The sequence below is a fragment of the Nerophis lumbriciformis genome, linkage group LG11, assembly GCF_033978685.3.
Source record: "Nerophis lumbriciformis linkage group LG11, RoL_Nlum_v2.1, whole genome shotgun sequence".
Taxonomy (NCBI): domain Eukaryota; kingdom Metazoa; phylum Chordata; class Actinopteri; order Syngnathiformes; family Syngnathidae; genus Nerophis; species Nerophis lumbriciformis.
Window position 1 is genome coordinate 12,638,328 of NC_084558.2, and position 17,500 is coordinate 12,655,827.

General features: G+C 38.0%; 2 protein-coding genes and 1 long non-coding RNA gene across 3 annotated transcripts in view; all 3 read left to right on the top strand.

Moving 5' to 3' along the window:
- The window catches only part of csdc2a (cold shock domain containing C2, RNA binding a), a 10,871-nt gene extending 7,058 nt beyond the window's left edge, over positions 1-3,813 (top strand). The window contains exons 3-4 of the mRNA XM_061967338.1: positions 227-349; positions 1,467-3,813. Of these exons, the coding sequence (XP_061823322.1) occupies positions 227-349; positions 1,467-1,629 (286 nt within the window). The 3' untranslated portion in view covers positions 1,630-3,813. The remainder of the gene's footprint in view (positions 1-226; positions 350-1,466) is intronic.
- Positions 3,814-9,113: 5,300 nt separating this feature from the next.
- On the top strand, positions 9,114-13,205 carry LOC133610749 (uncharacterized). The gene is made up of 7 exons (XR_009815922.2): positions 9,114-9,226; positions 9,326-9,544; positions 10,026-10,201; positions 10,586-10,660; positions 11,055-11,169; positions 11,919-12,109; positions 12,993-13,205. It is a non-coding gene; the product is annotated as an uncharacterized lncRNA (long non-coding RNA).
- A 1,550-nt stretch (positions 13,206-14,755) lies between these two features.
- The window catches only part of gucy2cb (guanylate cyclase 2Cb), a 37,182-nt gene continuing 34,437 nt past the window's right edge, over positions 14,756-17,500 (top strand). The window contains exons 1-2 of the mRNA XM_061967339.1: positions 14,756-15,046; positions 15,402-15,514. Coding sequence (XP_061823323.1) covers positions 14,845-15,046; positions 15,402-15,514 — 315 coding nt within the window. The 5' untranslated portion in view covers positions 14,756-14,844. The remainder of the gene's footprint in view (positions 15,047-15,401; positions 15,515-17,500) is intronic.

The window sequence follows — 17,500 nt, forward strand, 5'->3', positions numbered from 1 at the left end:
ATCCCTCCTTTTTGGGACCACCCTAATTTTGATATATTTCACCACCAGGGGGGCAAATGAGACATTCTCTTTTAGATGCAATGGTTTCCAATATTGGGACCATGATTTATGTCCTAACTTGTTCACCGGTCCTCATATGGAAGGTACGTTTCCTTGATGTCTCAAGAAGGGTAGAAATACAAGAACACACAACACACTCCTCACTTCTCTCTGCATTTGTGTGCAGGACAGTACGAGCCAAATCAGGTCCCGTCTTCAAAGGTGTGTGTAAGAAATTCTCCCGCTCTCAGGGTCACGGATTCATTCGGCCGTCTCACGGGGGAGAGGACATCTTTGTGCATGTCTCGGAGTGAGTCAGCATTGTTATGTTCAGCTTCCTAAAGTTCACAATTTTGAGAAACATTGTCTGCGAAATTTCATAATTATTGGGACAGGAAGTGAAAATGTAAACAAATGTGTTTTTGTCCGTTCACCGAGAACAATTGGGAGGTCGGAGGTCACTGACGTGATCATATTCACTGTGGCCCATGATGAGTTGTCAACATAAACTTCAGCAGGTTCTACAGTATACACAGGCAAACTTTTTAGCCCAGGGGCCACATTAGCTTTTGAAATTTGACAGACGGGCGGGGCGAGCACATGATGCGTTTCAAAGCATATGATATCTGTTGGAACTAAGAGTAGGCTTCTCAAACATGGGCTACTTTAATCATATTACATATTTTTTCAACAATACCTTATCAGAACATCAAAGAACCATACAAATGGTATTAAAGGGTTAACACTTACGTTATTTTTTAGTGGGAGCAGTGTTGTTGATCACCCTTTTTTGCCAGTGTGTCCAAGTCTAGTGTCAGTTTTGTTGTGGCAATTCTCAAAACAGTTTTTTGCTTAATTCCGTTTTAATATTTGGCGGGCCGGTTTAAAGAGACCGGGCCACATCCGGCCCGCGGGCCGTAGTTTGCCCACCCCTGGTGTACACCGTACTCACACGAATCTAAGATGTTTGCCCTCGTATATGTATGTATGTATATATATATATATATATATATATATATATATATATATATACATACATAAAAATTAAAGGTATATTCTATCATAACAACGACATGACTGCAAATTGCTTGTTGCTTCTCTTGGACCATTTTTGTAACGCAATTTTATCATAGCTCATGATGCAGGTACACCTAAGAGTCGTATCTTTTATCACAGTACCCAATGCTATCTGGCAAACGTGCTTACCATTAGTTAAGCTTCAGCCTTTCAGAATCAACACACAATTTCAACCAACATATTTTTTTGTTGGATAGTTGTTTATAAATTCGTGCTGATTTATGGATAATTAAATGGTTTTCCCTTCCGAAAAATAACAGCCTATTTTTGGAAAGAAAATCAATGAATTACTATTTTGCCAGTTCCTCATATTGCACATTGACACATGGATCTTATTCTGATTCTGACAGTATCGAGGGAGAATATGTGCCAGTGGAAGGAGACGAAGTGACGTACAAGGTGTGTGCCGTTCCACCCAAGAACCAGAAGATCCAAGCGGTGGAGGTGGTGATCACCCACCTGAATCCAGGAACCAAACATGAGACCTGGTCTGGTCAGATCATCAGCTCCTAGGATTACTTTCAGATTGTAAAAGGCTTTGTCAGGTGTGAAGGGAGCGATGGTGTGCAGGCGGGTAAAGAAACGTTACGGAGCTGAAGGTGTGTGATGTCGTTTTGAGCTAATTTGACACAGTGAATGAACAGAAATGCAGACAGGAAAGTTGTAGCGCTACATATTGACTTACTGGCCACAACATTAGGTACCCTCTAATGGGATAACACTCAGTCAAAAAAATATTCATTTACATTTAATGCATATTTTGTCACTTTTATGTAACAAAATACAGTGTTACCCCGAATACAAGACATATTATACCAAATAGTTAGAAAATAATTTGTCGTCAATTAATCAAAGTGTGAACAGCCATTTGTTTGCAAAGGGAGAACGTGGGAAAGTTGAACCGACAGTGCCATCATGTGGCCAAATGACACCAAGACAACTTTTTGACTTGCGTGGTTTATATTTGCATATAGGATGATGTAGCCTAGGATACAGCCATATTTATTTGTTTACATGTGACTAATTGGTATCATCATTTTTAATTACTGTATTGTTTACATTTTGAGTATGACAATGTTTTTTATTAATAGCTAGAAAATAGTCATCCTATATGCACATATAAAACGTATGATTCAAAAAGTTGTCTTGGTGTCAGTTGGCCACATGATCAATCAAAGTTTATTTATGTAGCCCTTCATCTCTGTGCCCTTAGTGTCTCAAAGGGCACTGTTGGCTCAAGTTTCCCCACCCTCGCCCTCTGCAACCAAATGGCTGTTCATGCTTTGATTAACCGACAACAAGCTTTTTTCCACAAGAAAGTATAGCGTCATGTTTCATTGTCTGTTTACATTTGCTTTGACAGCGGCTGCCTTACTTACAATGTGACAACACAATGCCAAAATCATTGTAAAATAATATTTATCATAAATCTGGTTTTACTTCACCGATTTTCACTATTCAAACAGCAGTCACAAGACATTAAAACAATGTTGAGAACTTATTGAATTAGGTCCTGACGTTGAGCAACTCAAACCTAAAGTTGAAACAACATGCTTTTTGACGACATTTAATCAATGTCGGTTCTGACGTTGATTTGACCTTTGAAATGTGGTAATTTCCCAACCAACAACGTGGATCCAACGTTGGACATCAACGTTGTCTCAATTTACAAATACAACTATTTTGCAACCTTGTTTCAAAGTCAGTTTTAAAGGACATGTATGTATAATCAACGTTGTATCAATGTCTTGTGGCTGCTGGGGTGAACTTTAAAGTCAACGCCACCAATTATGGTGTGCTTGAATTTTCCACATCCCTCTATCCATATTTATAGTATTTGTTTTCATGCGACTAATTGGTATCATCATTTTTGTATTGTTTACATTTGAGTATGGCATAGTTGTTGTTTTTTTTACATTAGCAGAAAAAAACACAACAAAGCACCATTAATAAGAGTAGTTGTGCCTTCATCTCTCCACAGGTGATTATTTTCTATTTTAATACTGTAGTAACACTGGAAAGTGTGGAAACAAAGCAATATTATTGTAGCGAGCTTCAAATTTCAACGGCCACAGGGTTTGGGATTGGAGTAAGGGAATTTGAAGGCAGAAAGACAGGAAGAAATTAAAAGTGAAAGAGCAAGTAAAACAATGACAAATAAGTAAGTCAGCAGTCCACAAACTGAGGGTTAAGGAAAATTAAAGGTTATGAGGTATTTATTTTTCCAACAAATAAAACTAATAAATGAGGATGGTCAGTCAGCCTGCAGATATTGTTCTGCTAATTTGGGAGGTGAGCTTATTTATTTATTTACTTATTTATTTATTGGAATTTCAGTATTTTTAGGCTTCCCTTTTATGCATTTTAGCAAGCTTGTTTGAATACATTTCTGACAAAGGAAAAAACAATAATTCTGACTTTTATTTAAAATCTGAAGGAGGTGTCCAAATGAAGTGTTTTGTTGTTTTAAACGGTATTGTAAAAAAAAATTAGGATGTGTTCCATGTTGCCGTCTTTAATAAGATGTTTGTATGGTCTTTGCATATTTAATTTGTCAAGCATCACTGACTGTTCAACTGTTGTAACACACTGTATTGTGTGGATTTTATCTGCAGTATGTTTGTGTTTAAAAGCACCTTTTTAATAATCACTGTGACCTTCGATAATGTTTGAATAAATTAACAGTATTCAAATATACAGGTGTGAAAATGTTCTATAAACATTGGCAGAACAAATATAGGGAGTATTTTAATTTATTTATTTAAATATAAAATAACGGTGAGGAAAAACGTTAAAACATGCAAAACATGGCACAAAGGTATAAAATAAGCAGTGGTGGGCCATCAGGGCCAGCAAGGCCTTCTCTGCTGGCCTAACATAACCATAAATCATGGTCATAATTAAAGATAAAAGCTATTTTTAATTTACTTTCCTTAAATATCTAAAAGTATTAATATTCTATTCATGTCATATTATGCTCTTTCCAATGCTGTTGTTTTTAGTTTAGAGTTTGTATCCAATCAGAATTCAGCTAGATTATGTTGCCATGCTGTACCAAATCTGCCTGGGGCCTTCAGAATCAACAATTCAGGCGTCTGTGCACTGTAAGTGAACGGGGACATACAGTTGATAGACAATTGCCATTGCCAATCAGATTGAGTTGTTGTCAGTAAGGCCTTCTAGCTGGAATTACGCTCTCACTTGGGAGTCCCAAGTGAGTATCCAATCACAAGTTGCGAAAACAGGAAGAGGCACCGGAGCCATACGGGCCATAGAAAGCCACAGAAAACTCACCGGTACTCACACAGAAGGAGAGCAAAATGTTGAGAAGGTGGCAGATATACATTTGCAAGGCCATTTTCAAGAAGGGTACTTAAGAGAAACTACCGGTATATCTTGTGAGACGAGGTCGGCCTACACCGGAAGCTAGCTCAGCTGTTCTGGCGATGAAATGGTTTGCCCGCGACTTTCACACAAATCAACCGACTACTACGAGCGTAACCACTGGCTTGCAGCGTCAAATGGGTGCTACAAATCGTGTGTTCAAAAATATTTTTAATTGGCTCATGTTTAATTTGTTTCATATAATGATTTAAATTTTGACAGTACCACATAGGTACCACATATGTTTTAATTGCTGAAGCGGGTTTACTGAATGTTAAATGCGCCAAAAAATAGACCGTTTTGTACACTGTTGATGGGGGTTCAATGATCAGTAGTGTGCAAGTGTTTTTCTGTATAGTATCTCCAGCCGTGTCCATGTGGTGACATCAATTACGGTATTTTGAGAGGTGAAGTCGGACTAAGTAGGACATCACTGAAGGCCTAGGTGAGAGACGCACGGCCCGCCACTGAAAATAATATGTATTCAGAAAGAAAAAAAGCTGTGAATAGTTACATTTCATGTCATTATTTCTACTGTTGTAAGAATCCGTACGTGAAGATAATAAAGAAATTATTATATACATTTATATTATCATTTATTTACGATCGCAAATTGGATTCATTCTTAAAATGGTAACTATAAAGAATAATAAAGTAAACAAAAGAATTATAATAAAAAAAATAATGATATGGAATGTATATGATTATTTCTTTACAATCCCCAGTTGTTTATTTCATTTAATAGTGGAAATAATTGAAAAATTAACAATATTTATTATGAATGATGTATTATGAGATAATATGAAATATTGATATGAGTTACTGTAAATACAAGTCATCTAATTACTTTAATAATAAAGGTAGGTATTTATATTGAACACTAGGTGGAAGCATTAGGCCCAATCCCAATACATCCCCTCACCCTACTTTTTAGCCCTATCCCTACATTTGGTAGTAGTGCCCTAATGACTCTTTGCATGTAGGGGTAGTGGGCATAACGAGGAGTTGGGGGTATGCATCTAGCCCTTCAGAGTGAGCCATTTCAGATGCTGACTTGCTCAGGTAGTTATATTGTATATTACATGTTAGTTTGGAACATTAGTTTGTAATGTTAGCCACGCTAGCTAACGTTAGGCTAAAATACAAATGAATAATACTAAAATACTAAAACTTTAAAGCTTGCGAATGTGAAAACATTAACGTTACATACCTTCAAAACATTCACAAAAGACAACAGTCGTAGATGGCAGCTTCTTCTCCGTGTAGTTCTTTGTGCATGAGGAATGTAAAAAAAAAAAAGTTCTCAGCTGTTAGCTCCATTGATGTCGGGTTTGTTGTGTAAGGTTGTACTTTAGGGTTGTACAGTTCACCGCTACTAATAAAGTACTGTGACACTAATAAATTAAAAAAGGTACTACTACTATGGAATTAGAATTGTCTCACATCAACTTATATATATCAATATGGTATTAATACTTATGCATATATTAATAAATATACAAATACAAATGTGATGTACAAATAAATAATTTGTATAAATAAACACGTATTTGTAAATATATTTTTTTGAGATTTGAAAATATATACAAATAAAATGTATGAATATAAAAATGTGACATACAAATAAATCAAGAATTTGTAAGTTAATTAATTGCTAAGTTAATTAACCAACTAGCACTTAGCTTTACTCTGTGTGGGGAGGTGAAACACCCCCACATTGTCCGGTGTCCCCACTCCTGCATACTTTGGCTTGGCAAAGCACTTGACCCGGCTGGGATTTGAACCCAGATTGGGAGCTGGCTGCTTCAACCACTCAGCTATCCTTGGTCATTTGAGGAACAGATTTTGGGCACGAATGACATATCCGTTGTGTCCTGAGCAAGACACTTCACCCTTGCTCCTGATGGGTGCTGGTTAGCGCCTTGCATGGCAGCTCCCTCCATCAGTGTGTGAATGGGTAAATGTGGAAGTAGTGTCAAAGCGCTTTGAGTACCTTGAAGGTAGAAAAGCGCTATACAAGTACAACCCATCCATCCATCCATTTTCTACCGCTTATTCCCTTTGGGGTCGCGGGGGGCGCTGGAGCCTATCTCAGCTACAATCGGGCGGAAGGCGGGGTACACCCTGGACAAGTACAAGTACAACCCATTTATTTATTTATTTATATGTTAGAGCCATTTACTCTTTCTGTCCGTCAAATTCATGACGTCACTAAAGGGGTTGGCTCAAGGCGAAGTGCCAGTCTACTTAGGGAGGGGCTGGGATCTTGCTCAGGTGTTGCTGAGTAGAGTAGTGATGGGATTGGCAGTTCTTTTGACTGTACTGAATCATTAGAATCAGTTCCTTAAATTGAGTCGTTCAAAAAATTTGTTCACCGAACCCCCACCCCCATAAAAAAAAAATAGGAGGGGGGCCTGAGTAGTACAGTACAATGCAGACATTCGCGGGAGAAGCAGCAAATAGGGTGAACGCGAGTCCCTACACAGCTCTGTGCATGCAGTACACCAGGCAGTGAGTGACTGACACAGCGCCACAGTCAGCACAGTTCAGTACGTGAACCTGAATCACTTCTGCAGCAGCAGTTCTGTGTGCAGGTCGGCGAATCATGAGTTAGTAACAGCTTCCCCAGCGGCAGATCTCGGTGTGTGTCAGTTGGCGAACGACACAAGCCCTCAGCACCCAATGAACGACGCGCACAGTGACTGAACGAGAGCCTCAATGTGACGTCCTCCTCCGCGACACAGTCAGTTCTCTGTGTCAGTAGGTTCGCGAGTCCTGATTCTGTCGTTCACTGAGTGATTCATGTCGTTAATCCGCGGTGAACGAATCGTTCGCTCAGTCCCCCCCCCCACACCCCCATGATGAGTAGCTGGCTGCGTCGTTCGCCGACATCGAGGGTTCACTGAGTCACAGAATGCGCCAGTTCCACTCATACCGGCATGGTCGCGGCAAAGCTCAACTGAACTGAGAAAGGAACAAATCAGTTCATGAAGTGATTCGGTTCAGTACGTTCACTCAAAAGATTTGTTCGTTCGAACAATTCGTTCGCGAACGACACAACATTAGAGTAGAGGCGCAACCGTTTTTGACTGTGCCAGGCTATGATTTGTTTGCTCCCGATTATTTTCCGGTTTTGTTACAAAGTGAGTTTGATTTACGTGACTATATGTTAATAAATATTTGTGTTAAACATGGACACAATTCTGGACATCAATTATTAGCCAGCTGCACACGTCTAAACTATCTTCAGTTATATTCGGCAACCAGCCCTGCAAAAAATGTTCTATAGAATCTCTATAGAAATATATAGAACGCTATAGAATTTCGTCGGAATTTCTTTAGAACTGAAGATTCTATAGAATATGTATTCAAAATTCTATAGAAATTCTATAGACATCAGCTTCATGTGCTGGAAGGTCTTTTCACTGTTCTATAGAGCTGGGAATTCTATAGAATATCCTATAGAAATTCTATAGACATTACATTATCTGATGAAAAGTCCATAGATTGTTCTATAGAACTGGGCATTCTATAGAATGTCTAACAGAAATTCTATAGACATTACTTTATCTGCTGAAAGGTCTATAGATTGTTCTATAGAACTGGGCATTCTATAGAATGTCTAACAGAAATTCTATAGACATTATCCTTTATCTGCTGAAAGTTCTATAGATTGTTCCATGGAATAAAATTCTATAAAATGGCAGCAGCGCTATCACCATAGCATTGATTAATCTCATTAAGTTGATTCACCAGACTTGAGCTTGTTTTTTGAACAATGCAGGATGTCTCCCTCAATTATGAAAATGTTAATTTTGTATCATTTAAAATTGTGAGGTGTCATTTCAAGGCGGACACCCAGAACTTCGGCAGACTTTATTTTTAAAAGTATATTTATTCCAATAAATCAATTTATTTTTATTTTTAGAGTTTTTGAGTTATCTATAAGTAAAAAGTGTGAATATTTTCGTAACTTACTTTTTTATGTGATAAAATTAATTTTATTGGACTTCCAACATAAATTGATTTAGCAAAACTCAGTTCAAAGGTTTAAATCAGACCTAAAACGTCAGGACCCGCCCACGTACCTGCATGCAGCTGTGGAAGAACAAGCCCAGACACGTTTCTTCACGGAGCCCAATAGGAAAACACTTTACCGAACTCATGTAAGTAACAATTTATATTGTTAAAAGTCAGTATTTGCCAGGATTTAAATGTATACATTTTCAAAAGCATGGTTCAATGTTATATTTAGTTTACTACTTTTCCCGCCGTAACATTACAAACCCCCCCCCCCAAACACGATAGATAGAACTGCTCTCGTTTTGTTATAAAATAACAAAACTGTTTTAAGGCTGCAATCACAACCAAATTCATGTATAGTTGGTAATAATCGCGTTGTATCAATGTTTCTCATATCCGACACTAATAAGTGCGAATATGTTTCAAATCAACTTTTTTTTTTAATTATTTATTTTTCCCCTTCGCGCTTGCCGTAGTTGCAAAGCAGATTTCGCGGGCAGTTTGAGTTGGTGATGGCGGCCACAACGTCCATGTTGACTTCACTCGCTCTTTCTAAGCTGCCCAAGTCACGTCGGAGTTCATTGACGGTAACTTTGTTGGCTTAAACATCACATTTGGTTTAGGGTCTTCTAGGCGCGATGCGAGACGTCACAAGCGGGCTAACGTTGAGCCAAACAGCAGCTTCGAGGCACGGGCGGAAATGGTGAGCTAGCAAAACTAGCCTCATTTATTATTATTATTATTATTATTATTATTATCATCCCTCCATTGTTTGTAACGTCAGGCTTGTGTGATCACACAGAGAAGGAGTTTGGCCCCCAGTCAGGTCGCCAAACGGAAGCAAGGGGAGGATGATCATCGAGACGAAATATAGTATATTAACCACGCGGTTCTCGAGAGAAGATGAATGGAGAAAATTGGGACAGTGATGAAGAAGTCCAAGTTCCATGGCCACTCAACAAAGCAGGAGGAAGGAAGCAGTCACAAACCAAATACGTGGCAAGAATTCTGAGATTTGGTGGTAATTAATAAACAGTTGAAAACTTTTCAATTCAATTCAGTAAAAAGTATACGTTTTACCAGAAGTACATATAAATATAGATATATTTAATATAGATATATTTAATGTACTTCTGATTTTACACCTTGAACTTTCGACTTTGTTTATGTAAAGTTAAATTTAATTAATATAATTTTTTTTCTTCCATGATTGATAGTAATTTCTCATCAGTGCAGCCCTGGTATACTGAATGTTTCAATCTGCAATGCTGAGGTGATTGTCATGATAGTACAGACTTAACCTTGACAATTTTTTAATATGGCTGTAAGCCTGTAAATAAGGGAAAGTAAGGTGAAATTTGTTTCTCGCTGAGGTGAATTTCTGAATCATCAGAACTGTAGGTATACCAAAGTAATTTAGTGATAACAATCTGCTGCTGAAATGTATGACTAACTGTACAGTTTAATTTAGCTTAATGTGGCACATATTTGTTTTTACACAGAAGACACACGTGAACTGACGCCATATTTGAAAGCCGCTCAGGATGGCAAGGATGTACCCCTTACTGGTGATTTGGAATATGGCAGAGGCTAGAGAAACAAACAGCCAAAGTCTTGGTCATCAGACAGTGAGAGCAAGGATGAAAGTGTTGAGGAGACTCTATCTGACAGACAGCAGGTACTTTTATTTCAGTGGTGTTGTCGCGATATGACCGAAATAGTGTTGAAAGCGACGTTAAACGTTAATTCACTCACTCACTATTTCAGTGGTGTTTCAACTGTGTGAGGTTTTGTAGGATTCAATCCCATACTTTTGAAGTACCTTGTCAGTTTTTCTTTATCATAAAAGTTAATCAAATCATGTTTCATTGTAGGCTTTAAAGTTATTGAATATTTTGATTCAATTCGACCAACTCAGACAGAATAATATTCAAGACAAATTGAGGTGTTGACAGACTTTCTGCATGTACTCGAAAATCTATCATTTCTGCAAACATATTTCTTCACTTCAATGGCATATAAAAGAACTGAACACGTTTTCTTGTTAATCTTGATTTTTCAGAAGAAAAAGAGGAAAGTAAGCCGTACAGCTGTGGGATATGATGCTCGGGCACAATTGAAGGCCCAACTTGCTGCTGTGAGTACATGAATAGAATAGAATAGGATTTTATTGGTTAATCAAAGCACCCTCTCGAGGCAAACAATCACAAGTGCCTAGCATTCATTTGAAATCGAGGACGTAAAAATTGCATCCCTGGCAACTGGTTTAAAACACAAGTTTATACTTTTACTTATATGAAAATAACACTACAAATACCTGATGAACAGTGCCTACTGTGTGAATGGCTTACTGCTACATGTACATGTAGCATATTCAAATTAATGTGCCTACAAGGTTGCTTATACATGTAAAACTTATATGGTGCTGTCAGGGCCGTATCCAGGACAAATTGCTTCCGGAAAACATATGAGCGCCCAAATTAATCATAATACAAATTATTTCATTTGATTTACTATTTTGACATTTTCAGCTGGGAAGAACTTCACCGAACGATACATGTACAGAAATGGAATCCCTGAAGAAGGAAGTCCTCCAGTTGAGAGAGGAAAACAAATCCCTTCGAGATGCATTGAGGGTTGTTGAAGGTAGGTTTTCTTATTCTAGAAGTATGTTATTGTAATTATCATAGGTTGATGGAAAATATGCTTACATGTCGATGTATGAAATAACTTTCTTATTACTGTATTTTCATCTAACTTTGGCCTACGGGTATTGTCGTCATGTACGGCTGTCCATCCGTCACCGCAATATTTACAGAATCGTTTCATGTACGGAAACCAAACTTGTTACATCTATTTATCTTAGTGTAACAAGAAGCCTATCGAAAATGAGTCGTCTCGGACAATATTTTCCAGAGTTATGCCCCTTTTTTCCAATAAAAATCCATTTATGATTTGGAATAATTTCAGAACTGTTGCATATACAACATCCTAAATTGTGATGTCCTCCCCTCTAAATAAGGGGAGGACATATGGTACTTGTTTGTTTGTCTGTCTGTCCGTCCGTTTTTGTGTGTTTCTCTTATATTAGCAAGAGTTACGTCCCTTCCTTCTTGATATTTTGTCTCAGCTGGATATCTGATTAATACTTGACCGACAAATATTAAATCTTCGCGTGGTCAGGATGAATTAATATATATGGTTATATATATTTTTCATCTTTGATTGCTTCCTTACCATGTTTCCCTTGACTTGAACAAGATTCCTATCAAAATACCCTTACATTATGATAGCTGGGGTTAGAGCCGAGCGGTTTGGATATCGCCAGCTTCATGTTATTAATGTATTTTTTTTTTTATTGTGTCTGCATCACAATGTACTTTTTTCTATTAAAGGACTTCCTGGCCTGCTAATGAAGATGGACGACTTATCACGTCAGGCAACAATACTATCAGCTCGACGTCCTGCTGTCGCTCTGCCAGAGAGGAGCTGGCCAACAGCAGCTTGACAGGAAAAAAATCCAATGCTTTTAAGGATAAGCATGAGAAACCAAAACTGGATGACAAGAAAGTGTCTGCTATTATTGGTGAGTATAAGTTAAATCAATCTGATTAAAACCATATCCACATCAGGGAAGTGGATCTGACCCTTTTCCTATCTCCAAGTCGTTCCGTGATCGTTTGGCATGAAGTATAGATATCCATAGCTTCCAGTCTGCTTGGTCCATGAATTGACTGCGAGATGTTCGTTTTGACAGATTTATAGGCATGGGTGGTCACATTAGCTTTGATCTCGTCGGAAACCAACATCAAGTGACAAAGCAAAAACCGCAGCGCACGGATATCTACACCTTTTTCTCGTTTGATATCTTATATCGGCATTCTCCGCCTTACTATTTAACAACTAGCGTCGGGAATTTCCGTGAGTTCTGCTGCAAGTTGAGAAGTGAACGACTTTTAGATAGGGAATGTGTCAGATCCCCTTCCCGATGTGGATATGGTTTCAATCAGATTGAAGTTAAATATTTTTATTAGAATTCTATTAATGCACTTTCGTGATTGTTCGAACGCCATTGGGGACACCCATCAAGTACACAACAAGATTCACAAGAAAGTGAAATCCTGAAAATAATTTGAAAAATATTTCACACACTGAATGGATTTTCTATATAGCTAATGAATAGTGTACATGCACTGTCAGAATTTGATACAGATTTGTTGCAGTTCGTAAAGCCTGGCATGATTGCACCACATATGATTTTGTGTGCGTCAAGCAGTGCAAGTGCCTTACAGCATAGAAACGCGTGATATGCAATGTATGCAGTGTGTTGACTATCCATTGCATTGATTAAATGATAGACATCACTCTCTTTATCGAGCTGAAAAATGCCATAGTGTAACTCATTGCATGACAGCTAGTGTCTTGGTGTCTGCAGACACTAATTCTGGTATATTTTATTGATCTTTCAGATTTTGTGAAGAAGCTCCATCCCTCAAGTGAAGCAAATGTGATAAAGAAAATCATTGGAGTGAAACTGAACATTGCGCAGAAAATGGGAAAAAAAGAAGGCCTCAGAAACAAATTCTGCTGGACGTCTAGCCGTCTCTAACAGTCGGGGAAGCGCGGTGATCATGTTGATTTATGCTGCTGACATTTATTTATTACGTCAAGATTTGAGTTACATGTATATAATAAATACAAGTCAACATTCATTCAACTGCAATATTTGTCTTTCTCCATTGCCAGTGTTAGACCACAGATTTTGTAGAATGCCTGCCCAATCATTTCTACATCATTCTGAACCGTATTCCACAGAAAGCCATTCCATAGGAGCCTGTTCTATAGAACTACTCTTTAGAACTTTCTTCTATAGCACTATTCTTTAGAGGAGATCTATAGAACCATTCTTTAGAACCCTGTTCTATAGAACCATTCTTTAGAACCATGTTCTATAGAACTATTCTTTAGAACCCTGTTCTATAGAACCATTCTTTAGAACCCTGTTCTATAAAACCATTCTTTAGAACCATGTTCTATAGAACCATTCTTTAGAATCCTGTTCTATAGAACTTCGGTCCTAAAGTTCATTAGAAATTCTATAGAGATATTCTTTAGAAATTCTATAGAACTTCGGTCCTAAAGTTCATTAGAAATTCTATAGAGATATTCTTTAGAAATTCTATAGAACATTTTTTGCAGGGAGTAGCAGTAAGAGTATAGGACTTTACCGCTACAGACATATTTAATTGAAAACTTGTCTCAGTAAACTATAATAGTAATATACAAAAGTTCATAATTAATATTGAAAGATTTAAAGTAAAAAAATTATATCAAAATCAGCACCAGCATTTTACTGGCCCCGTATTTAACTGGTACAGTATTGGAACTATAGTTAGTTGTCAGGGCAATACATCATAATGAATAACTCCTCTTTATCTTTGGTCTGCGCTGACCCATTGATGTTTTTTCCAGTTACAGTAGTTCACTGAATGCTATGGACTTAACTGCAACCAAAAAAATAAACGTAATAAGATATTAATTGTTTTAGCCATGAAATTGCACACAGAGGCTTGACAATGACAAACATGTATTGTGACAGAAACAAAATAGTGACCAGCTTTACATTTTTTTCAACAGGGACTATTTGGCAGTTCCCACACGTAATAAAAGTGAGGCGCATGAAGTGTTTCTCTCTTCAGGCGTCTACTCGGTAAACAAAGTGCAGACCAGACTTTGGCTAGCAGGAGTCATGGCGAGCGATTGTGCCAAGGGGAAGTTGGAGCTCGAAAACCCTCTTTCGCCCGACAAGTCTCGTGTTTGGGAACGCTTGTCCTTTTCCTGTGAAACGGACGACAAATGGATAAGATAAAGACACATTCCAAGATTACCGTAATAGAACATCCTTCTGTCGTTCTGTACTGTATGCATGAGGAGGGTCTTACCAGGACAAAGTCAAAATTTCGGGGACTGTCCAAAAGTAACCTCAAAATGTGATTATTGTTTTTTGTAGGCGTTATATTTCAAGTCGACTTCCAATGAGCGAAATGTGCTCGTTATCTCCATGTGTGGCGATACCTGCGTCTGTGCTCGTAATTCATGCAGACCTTGGCATGACAACAGAGACAAGGTTTTATGGTCCTTGCTGGCTTTCTCCGGGTTGCACATTAACAATCATTGCAGGTGAGTAGCCACTCACAGTGAGAGGAAGGAAGTGACTTAGTTAGAAATCCCTTTCTAGGCACTTTGGATGCACAGAAAAGGGGGAGAGAGCAGCAGAAAATGGATTATTTCTCCTAGTGCAAGGAGATAAATGTGCACAAAATGGGATCAAGCAGCTGGTGTTTGTGGTGGTTGTTCACCTTCGGGACTCTTGTGGCGTCGCTTCGGAGCGTCCGACATTGCCTGAGAGGGATCTCCATGAACGTGATTCTGCTGGATGACGAAGAGTCGCCTTGGAGCTTAAAGTTTGTGAGAGGGCAAATACTGAAGGCGTTAGAGTCCGAATCCGGGGTTGATGAAAACGGTAAGTAAACTACACATCAAAATATGCTTTTTATTTACAATGTGTACACTTTGCTATTTTTCAATCAAAAATAATACAGTACAATCATTATTTATAATTTATTACTATTTTCTGGGTATTTTGTCCTTCTCATCCTATACCTGTTTCTGTGGTCTTGCTGTCAAGTCATGCAAACTGATTACATAAAAATTATCATGGCAATAAATCCTCATGAATAACTCTTATCTGCAGAAACTCATTTTGATTGTTCCAGTTAATTTGCTATGCAAACTATTGGCTTTACTGCAACCAAAGGTAATAAAAATAATTTCTATATATTTTTGTCCTTCATGTCCCCCACCGCCCCACATAAAAGGGGTGAGATTTAATCTCACGGCCAAATTTGGTGGTTTTAATACTACTTTCTATGAACAAAGCGGCTGCTCGAGTAGCACATGTGAAGGAGTGGCTGAGTTAAGAAACCTGATGGTGAGTACATCCTTGTATATATTCCTAATATGTGTTTTATATTCAATACAGAGCTCTGATTAAATTGCAAAATGAAAAGAGTTTACATTAGTGCTGTCAAACAAGTCAAATTGTTAATCAGATTAATCACATGGATTAGTTTAAATGAATTGCAATTAACTAATTTTGCATCTATTTAATTCTTGCAAAGGTTTGACATGACTTGGAAAAGTTGAAATAAATTAAGGTTTTATATGCTGCCAATTTTTTTTTCTGATACTGTATGCACTTTACATATAATACAGAGCATTGACTCAATTCAAGAATTACTGTGTGAAAGAAAATGTGTCTCTTAATCCTAGTTAGACATTCAAATAACCAAGTGGGAGTGGCTAAATTATGCCACTGCGCCATAAGTCCTGCCTATAGAAACAACGTGACATGACCCAAAACAACAAAATAAATCTATCTCTGTATGTTGGTCATTACATAGTTGAACATTCATTTCAGCTGACATTTTATTAGTGGCGGACCCTGCATTTGGTACTTGGGCTTTCAGTGGGCACTTAATCCACCTCCTTAATATAGCTTCACAGTTCTGCAAACCTTCAAAAACATGCAACAATGCAATTTAACAAGGCGTGGCATTACAGAGAGTGAGGCTTTTTGTGTATTGGGGATAAATCCCAAAATTACTAAAGCAACATACTCAAAATTAAATTGTTTAAACCAAAAACTATAACAACTATCTTATGTCACCATTATTGATTTAACTGAAAACAATATATATTTGAAATGTCTATATTTTTTTCCACAACTACTAATTATAGTAAAAACAATATACATAAAGCTCAAGATACTTTGGGAAGTAAACACCTTCTAGGTATCCACGTAAAGGTTGCAAACAACCCAGACCTAACAACTCCAAATTTCTACACTACAGCATCATCATAAATAGTTGAGATTAGAATCACTATTTTTCTAATAACACAACAAAAATATAAAATGTTTTAATAAAATACATCATACTCACCAAAGATGCTGATTTGAATCTAGGAGTGCTGAACAAACCCTTTCACGGGCTCAGACAAGCAAGCTTGTTCTGATTCTCAGGGCATTCAATGGATCGCAACTGGACTGTTCGGTTTGTCCTTGAAGACGTTTCGCCTCTCATCCAAGTAGGCTTCATCAGTTCATGCTCATAGACTTAGATTGGTCAGATCTAGTCTTAGACTTAGACTGGTCAGATCTAGTCTAGCGGCTGGTATCAAACCCCAAATATTTATACTCCAACACCAGAAGGGTGTGCCTCCCAGTTTGTAAACTTCATCACGAAACTTGGTCAAACATTTGTTTTGCGAGGAGTCCCAGCTCAGCCTTCTGGTTTCAAATTTTTGATGGTTCTGATCATAGTGAGAAAAACAACTGTTGAGAGTCAAACAAGCCATCCTACTGTCATTGCCAAAGACAGTCGTTGAAATGCCATTTCCCCTCGTTAGCTTAGAGATATTGTGCGGCACACATTCTAGCATTCCATTTAGTTGAAAACAAATGGCACAAAAGATCCTCTGTGACCAGAAAATGTTTAACTCCTGTTGGAGGCTAAATTGCAGTCTTTTCGGAATGGTTGAAAGGACAGTGTTGTATGTGGGAGACAGGTGGTGTCGCAGACTACCTTCTCTGTTCAGATCTCCTTCCCTCACTTCTTTTTTGTACCATCCGTCCTCCCTCTACAGAATCTGTACATTTTTGTTCTCAAACGAGTGCTGTTTCTCGTTGAGGTGCAGGTAGACAGCTGAGTCTTGGCCTGAAGAGTTTGTCTATGCTGTGCAATGCGTCGGCTTAGTGGTTGTTTTGTTTCCCTAATACACCTGTATAATGAATCAGTACATTCATCATTACACTGGACAGCATACACCAGGTTGTTTTTGTGGGTGTGGGGTGTCTGGTCTTTAGGATGCACTATAGTCTCTGTCTCAGGGTGTTGCCTGGTTTGAAGTGCACTGG